This window comes from Alligator mississippiensis, chromosome 10 (genome assembly GCF_030867095.1).
Source record: "Alligator mississippiensis isolate rAllMis1 chromosome 10, rAllMis1, whole genome shotgun sequence".
In the NCBI taxonomy this organism is placed as follows: domain Eukaryota; kingdom Metazoa; phylum Chordata; order Crocodylia; family Alligatoridae; genus Alligator; species Alligator mississippiensis.
This window is the reverse complement of record NC_081833.1, coordinates 2,060,429-2,068,375: the sequence shown is the minus strand read 5'-3', so window position 1 is coordinate 2,068,375 and position 7,947 is coordinate 2,060,429. Positions and strand designations below refer to the sequence as shown.

Genomic DNA, 7,947 nt, shown 5'->3' with positions numbered 1-7,947 from the left:
CTGTTATTAGCTGGATGCTACCCATGAATCAAACACCACAACATGTACTTTGCAAACATTTTGCTTTACAGCAAGGCTTAGGATCTCGACCAGTTCTTACCCATTTCTGTAGTCCCGCTGATGTGAGGGAAGCTACTGGTTAGCGGCTGAGGTACTGATTGTTATAGCGGTCTTGTAGCATGTGCAGCACATGCATTCACAAATGACTGAGTATGGGATTATTTGGTTAGCTTTTTATTTGTACAAAAAGATCTTGCAGGGAGTGGAGAATGAATGCGAGCTATGACTCGGTAGAACTGTAGCTACAAGTGTGCTTTCCATCAATACCATACTAACAAAGGAGGATGTGTAATATTCAGCGAGATGAAGGCAGACCGAGACCGCCAGCAATGGAATACCCTGCTGTGAGTGTCGGGGGTAGGGGAACAAAAAGGGAAGAGAGAGAATAAGAACTTTGCTTGCACTTTTACTCATGTTTTACTCAGACTGGGCATCATAGCAATTGCCTGTGTACAAACACTATCCATCATTACAAAACAGGTAAGCACCCAGGAATCATCACTATTTCCAACAAGTATCACTGCTCTTCAATGAAACTAAACCAGCAGACATCAAGTAAGACACAATAGAAGGTTTAAGACTAATACAAACCAGCATATGGTTAGTCCAAAAGTGAAATTTGGAATGGTAAATAAATTAAAACAAAATCTTTCATTAAATACAATATGCCAAAGCAAAATCCAATTAATATTTATAACAGTGCAAAATAAAATAGCAGCATGTATATGCAACTGTAAACACTTAAATTCATTACAGACAATGCATACAACTGAGAGCTGCCCCTAGCTTAAAAACAACACTTCCGGAAGGATTTGAAAGCAGCATTGCTTCCACAGAGATGTAGCAGATTCTCACATGTGACTGGCTTTCCTGTAAATCTCTGGTTCTTAGAAATTTCCACTGTCACTGGACTACTTTCTAGTGACCCAAGCCTACTGCACAGCCAAGAAGGTAAGTGTTTGGTCTCAGGCCAAGTCAGAAGCTAGACTGGTCTCCACACAAACAAACGACATTGGTATTTTGGTGCAAGTCTATTGCTCCAGAAGAAAAGCAGCTAAAAGTACTTAGCAAACCGACATGTTTTCCTTGCCTTGTTTGTCTCACGTTTCTGTATTTTAGTTCAGATATGTGCATATGGCCATCTTTACAAAGCCAGGTTTCTGATTCTGGTGGATATTTGCCCTGAGTGATTTTAATAAGACAATGCTAGAAACCAGCAGTACTCCACGCTAGAACAGAAAACTGAATTCCTTAAAACTATAAAACCTGAAAATGCAATCTGATGCATGCGATTACTTGCAAAATAAAGATGTTTAGGAGAGAAATCAAAACTCAAGCTTTCCATTTTATAATGTCACTCCTGCCAAGATACTTTATTAGGGCACTGGGTGTGTGAGAGATTAGATATCATGGACTTTGGCAGGTTTATGGTGAAGTTTAATCAGTAACTAGCAGAAATGGTACGTGACCCACCCTTTGTAAAGTGTGGCATGTTGTTTTAGAAACACGCAGATGCTGTGTTTAGTGTCCATGAAGTTTGTTGCTATCACAAACCCACCCAGGAGCCAAGAGCAGAACTCAAAAATGCAATAAATCTGTGTGGAAAAGCATTCTTATGGACACTAGCAAAGTAAAAGACTTCATATAGTAGTAGCCTCTCCTGTCAGGATTAGGACAAATGGCAAGTGCAGTTTGCAGCTAATGTTTCCAAACAAGTGCTCAGTTAGACATCTACAGAAGTGCTGCCAGGCTGATGGCCACATTTAGTTGTTGTCTAACTCTAGCCATTCATGTTTGAATATCTGGGTCTTTCCAGGGTACAAACTCCTGAAAATGAGGGATGAGATTGCCAGACCCTAACTGTAGTGTGTTTAAGAGCAGTTGCCCTAGTACGGCAGTTTCGGGTGTGTTTCTGCAAAAGAACAACTGGTTATGCTAGAAAAGAGAGACACCCTTACCCACTTTCACAAGTGACTTAGGCGCTTACAAGCCAGAGCTCGGGGTACAAGCCTGGTTGGTTTTACAGCAGCTATATAGCACATCAGTTGTAACAAGTACCAGTGCTTTGATCCCAAAGTTTCCACATGCAATGTGATTGATCTAGTATTTAGCCGCTCGTGCTCTGCTACCGTCTTCGAATGGGCTTGTAGACGCACACTGCCATCAGGATCATGGTGATTAGCAGGATACTGAAGATACTCCCCATCAGCACTGCAGGAAGGAAAAAGTGACGTGTCGGGAAACAGGAATCAATTTTGAGCGGGAAAGAGAAGCTGTACAGTTCTTGTCTTAATTAATGCAACAGGTTCCAAACTGATAACCTCAGGGAATTTTTGCTCAAAACAAGAGGCTTGCCCACGCTCTCTCTGGCCCAACAGGAAAGACTGAGTGAGACCCACCCCAACATGGTCCAGTAATGATGGGGAGGTGGAGGCTGAAGTTCAGGTCCCTGGTCTGAATCAGGCAGAACAGACCCTTCCACCTCCCCAGCTCGGTGCCCTGACTGCTTCACTGTTGCTTTCCCTGGGGTAGCTAAGGGCACATCTCTTATTTTTCAAGAAAAACGTCAAGATTTTTTTTAGGCTTGTTGCTTTCCAGAAGACAGCTTCGTGTCTTGTAACTGGGCCTACATTTTTAGTATCTCAAGCTAGGACCCTGCATATAGCAGCATGAACACACTCCTTATCTGGCTCAGCCCAGGGTACCAAGACTGCTTTGTTGAACAGACTCGTCCTGGTAATTGTTTACTGGTCTCCAATTTGTGTCACCCATAAAACTTCACCAGCCGTGATCTCACGCTTTCCTTCAGATCCGGGATAAAGGCCCTGAGCAACAAACACTGGGACTAGAGCTAGACAACCCGGTTGATTCCTTTTGTGTGGTTACTGTGACAGCTGAACTGCCCGATTTTGACCTACTATATTACTAATTAATACCTTTTTGTTCACCCAGATGTAGAAAGTCTGCCCCCTTCCCCTCTGTTTGCCCACCCCCTTATATACACGAGAGAGGCACATATACAACAGCAAAGGAAAACCCCACAGGATATCAACCCAGTTGTCTTCCAGGTTGCAAGACCAGGGCAGAGCTAACATGTACTCTGCCCTCTGCTCTCGTTTTCAGATCGACTGTGGGGGGAAAAAAAGTGAGAATCTGATTGTAGCTAGTAGACAGCTTAATTGGTCTCACGGAGAACGGTGCCTCTTTATCTTCATCAACGGCCTCTTTCTTAGCAGTAACATTTCAAAAGGAACTCGAAGCCATTTTCCTGATAAGACGGTCACTCTCTAGAAGGCCGCTAGTATCGCCAACTGTTTTTGTGTCGGGCGTACAACACCCGAAGACAGATAAGCACGTGCCAAAGCGAACCGAGCGCTGGGCGCTCCTTCGTGCTGCACAGCGCCCCTTGTTCTCGCTGCTGGTTGTCATCTGATCATCGCAGGTGCGTCCGACGGCTGTGCGGTTTACGAACCGGCCTCGACGAACCTCGACCAAGTCGGTTTTTCAGCTGCTCCTGCCCCTTCCCGACGTGGCGACCGGCCCTACGCGCGCCTCCAGGCTGCCACACGGAGTGGTCGCGCGGCAGTCGTCGCCCGTGTCCGCGTGGAGAATGTCGGGGTCTGCGGCGCATCCGCAGCTGCCTCCGCTCGCACCCGCGGCACCCTCATGCGCCGTGTGTCCCCACCGCGGGCCAGGCCCTGAGCGCGGCGCAGGCCCCACGGCCCCGGGTCGTGTCGTGACTCCTCCCCACCCCCCCACGGCGGCCCCCAGGCCCCGGCCCGGCCCGGCCCGGCCCGGCCCGGCCCTCACACGGACGGAGCCGGGGGGCGGGCGCGGCTCCTCACCCAGGTTCTGGCGCTGCAGCACGGCGTAGGGCCGGCTGCGCTCCGCCGCCTCCTCAGGCCCCGGCGTCGCCGCCGCCGCCGCCGCGCCCGCCAGCAGCAGCAGCGCGAGGGCCCAGCCCGGCCCCGGCCCCGGCCCCGGCCCCGGCATCTCCGCACTCGCCGGCGGGGCCGGGGGAGGAGCTGCGCCAGGCCCGGCCTCCGCCTCTGAGGTGAGCGCGCGCCCGGGCCCGCCCCGCCGCCTCCCCTCACGGCTCTGCCGCGCGAGCGCCACCATCGCCGTGCCCCCCCGCCCCGCCCCGCCCCGCCCCGCCGGCGTGTTGGGCAGCACGCCCGGGGGGTGTTTAGTCGGTGTGGACACAGGGTGGGCAAGGCTTCCTTCGCCTCAGGAGACGCAGCCGCAACAGGGGGGGCTACAGACATGGGTGCGGGGCGAGGAGCTGCGTTTTGGTGCCCCGGGCAGGGGTCCTTTCCGACCCTAAACATCCATGAAATCTCCGGTGCGCAACGCACCGCACGAGGCAGCCGAGGCCGACCGCGTAAGACTGAACTCGCCCGGCGTTTTTTGGTATAAAAAAGGGCCGTTCGCACACAAAGCCGGTGAAATGCGCTCCGGACGACGACGGCAGGACGGTGCCGTTGCCTGTCCTCGTCTGGGACACTTCACCGCATCGCTCGTGCTGTCTGATACGGAGTCTGACGGCAGGTTCGTGAGGGTAAATCCAGATTCACTGGGCGGCGTGGCCCGGCTCCACGTAGACACGGAGCTGCAAGGGAGCACGTGCACCGGACCCAAATGCAGCCCCGGGTGTTCGGCTGCTTCTCGCTGTGCTCCGCGGTCGGAGGTGCACGCTTCACCGGGACAGACTCCTACCGCCTGCCTGGAGCCGTGTACGCCGGGGCTCGTAGTCCGGAAGGACGCAGTCAGGAATAGCCTTTTGGCCAAGGGAATAGCACACGTACAAGAAAGGTTAAATTTGCAGTGAACTTAGAGAGTTTGTTACAAGTGATTCCTCAATTATGCCCTTTTTCCCCCAACCACTCTCCATCTGGATTTTCTCTGTTGCTTCCTAGCGCATTGAAAGTGAAGTTTTCTGTTCTCTCGAGAGAGCGAGCCTTGCAGCGAGCCTCCACTTGTTCTTGGCATCGGTCTTCGTCATGTTCTGTTTGTTGTCTTTCAGAAAGGATCCTTATCACCATCAGTCTTATTAGCAAGCTGTACCCGGCGTTTGTGCAGAGAAGCTGTTCTAAAACAGCCTTCTGCTCTCGTTCCACGTGTCTACCCGGGGTTTACAGAAAAGCACGAGCAAAGATGATCAAAGTCTGTTTGTAAAGGAAACCTGCCTGGAAATTAACCGTCATAAAGAACTATTTGCAAAATAGATATGAATAACTCGTAGCAGGTCTAGGGTGATTTACATTTGCAGAAGTTTATTCTTAAGGTCTAATATTGGCATTTATGAGAAAATGGTTTAACAGCCCTGTCAGAAATGGGTAGAGTGAAAGCTGCAAAAAGAAGCTTGCTGCATGCAGATTTATAAATGAAATGATATTTTTTGAATAGCAAAGTTTCATTTATAAACATCCAGAATAACAACAGGCTGAGTTCGAAAGACATGCCAAAGACACGGATCAATGACAGTATGTCGGCTGTAGTAGGAAACCTGGGAGTTGTAAGGTGTTTGATGGGGACAACAAGGACTCATGAAGGCTGAAAAAGGTAATAGATGATGATAAAGGGGCACTGCTGAGATCCCAGGTCACTAGTGCACACCGTGAGTACAGGTGTGTTGCAGTGACATGAGGTGCGTGTGTGTTTTGTTGCCCATGGCTGGTTGGATTTAGAAGGGCTTAACTGTATCCTAGGGCCTGTACTGCCAACCACTGTTGGAGAGCTGCCAGCAACACCAGTTGTAGGAGCCTGTGGTTTTGGAGCAGATAGGGTCACTATCACATTTCAGGTGGTGCTGACACCTGTAACACCCTGAGTTACCAATGGTTTGCCTTAGTATTTGCTTTTTAAAAAGAAAATAGCTGAGGAGCCCTCCTGTCTTACTGGAGTGTCTAAACTGAAATCCAAGATGCTATCCCCGCTGCCACTGTTAAGGGAGACAAGGTTCCTTGGGTGAATTGGATATCTTTTATTAGACCAACCCAAATAGTTGGAGAATAGTTATTAAGCAAGCTTTCAGGGAGAGCATTTTAGATAAATATGATGTTGCCAGGGCTGTGGGATAAAATGGGGCATCTACATTTGAGTCTGGGTGTGTAAATAGAAGAAATAGTGAGCTTCAGCTTTTTGCCTGCATATATACATGTGTTTATGGTTTGTATCTACCTGTCCTTTTTTGTTACTTGTTTGGGAAGCCTGACCTAGGGAGCAGGATGCCAGGCCTGGACTTCAGAGGTCTGGGGTTTGCCCTTGTTGGGCTGTCTGGAGAAGTCACTTCCCCTCTGTGTACCCATCTCTAAAATGGGATAACAATAGCAGCTTTTAGTGACTTGCGATCTATGACTAGAGGGGCACAATGTAGCATCATCATGTTTGGGACAGTTTAGTGAGTTATGGTTTTGAGGATCACCTTTAAATGGAATTTCTCTCCTGGGCACTCAGTTTAGCGGAGTGATGGTTAAGTGCTAAGGCAGGACAGATGCTGCAAGCTGAGTTACAGGCATTTGTTGAGAGGACCTGTCTCTACCCCATGCACTGGCCAGTTATCAGTACAAATTTAGATCCACTGTAGAAGCTATTCCAATCTCTAACAGCGTTTAAAAAAGGCCAGCAAGGCCTGAATTCCCTTGAAAACGTCAGAGCCCAGGTCCATAACTAGGCTTATCTCATAATAATCACCATCTAATCTGTTCTCCATGTCACTTGCATTTTGAATAAATAGTTTTTGCACTTGGCGTTCAGTACATTTGAACCAAAGACCGACTGATGGCATTTCTCAGCAAAGCCTGTTCACACGTAGTCATGTCAAACAGAACAGTCCTATTCTTGTAGCAGGCACTTGCAACTCTGTGCCCTTCTGAAACCTGAAGGATTGTGAAGTTGGCTTAGAATCAGACTTGGCAATAAGGAATTCCTCCCACGTTAGTTAGAACTATTCTGAATTCAAACAAGCAAGCAATGATGGAAGCCTATTTTGCTTCCCTTCAAATGAGCTCTGCTCATAACTTGTGCTTTGTTTTCTCTTTCAAAGGGAACTTTGATATCAGAACAATGGGTCCAATACAGTCCCAGGTGCACCTCCCATGGCATTCTCTGTCATACTGATCGGAGGGGGGAGCCACAATGTAAGGAGGTCTGCACATGTGTCTGAGAAAAGGGAAGGAGCTTCTCCAGTGGTCATGGCACAAATCCAGAGCAAGTTCACCCAAGTCAGTGGAGTCACCCTCGTTAGATACGCCAGGGAAACTGAGATCACTGTCAACCTCATCCTTCATCTTAGGCTATCCTGGGAGTCATTATCCCTATGATCCACCATGTTTCTGGGCCCCTCATGGCGTGAGCTGCTCAGGTTTTGCAAATCTGCTGGCACTGTACTGCAAGTCAGAGTCCGTTACCCCTTGCCCTCATTTTCTGACCAACCTATTTCCCACATGCAACCTACTGCGCTCTTTGTGCCAGTTGAATTTGGCTCAAATTGTAAAAAAAAATATAAGCATGCAAGTCCTTGACCCTCCCCACCCTGCTGCTTTCTTCCCTACATTGGTGGAAGGAAGAGGTTCCTACTTTGGAGTCCATCATATCCAGGTGTCTGCTCCAGTGGCAGCCAGGACAGAACAGAATATACCAGGCTAGACAAATGTCTCTCAGGGAGGGTCAAGGTATACTCTGATATTGCAGCAGCCTAAAGAGCGCCTCGTGACTTCACTGCAGGAAGAGGAAGGGGAAAGGCAAACCTATCTCTAAACAAGAGATCTCCTGGATAACAAAGAGGACAGGCAAGACAGTTTGGAAGTGTTCATGGCAGAGAAATGGATTTAGGTTGGAATATAACACAGGATAGACCATCAGTGCTGTAGAGGCATCCAGGTGTAG

General features: G+C 48.9%; 1 protein-coding gene across 1 annotated transcript; it reads right to left on the bottom strand.

The window, feature by feature from the left end:
- Positions 1-450: 450 nt before the first annotated feature.
- On the bottom strand, positions 451-4,125 carry C10H12orf76 (chromosome 10 C12orf76 homolog). The gene is made up of 2 exons (XM_059713338.1): positions 3,906-4,125; positions 451-2,271 (listed from the first exon to the last, which is right to left on the bottom strand). The coding sequence occupies exons 1-2, from the start codon at positions 4,051-4,053 to the stop codon at positions 2,186-2,188; spliced, it is 234 nt and encodes a 77-aa protein (XP_059569321.1). The 5' UTR covers positions 4,054-4,125; the 3' UTR covers positions 451-2,185.
- Between the last annotated feature and the right edge of the window lie 3,822 nt (positions 4,126-7,947).

Coding starts and splice junctions, on each gene's coding strand:
- C10H12orf76 (XM_059713338.1), bottom strand. CDS start 4,053: ATGCCGGGGCCGGGGCCGGGGCCGGGGCCGGGCTGGGCCCTCGCGCTG. Junction 2,272..3,905: donor GCTGCAGCGCCAGAACCTGG/GTGAGGAGCCGC, acceptor TCCTTCCTGCAG/TGCTGATGGGGAGTATCTTC.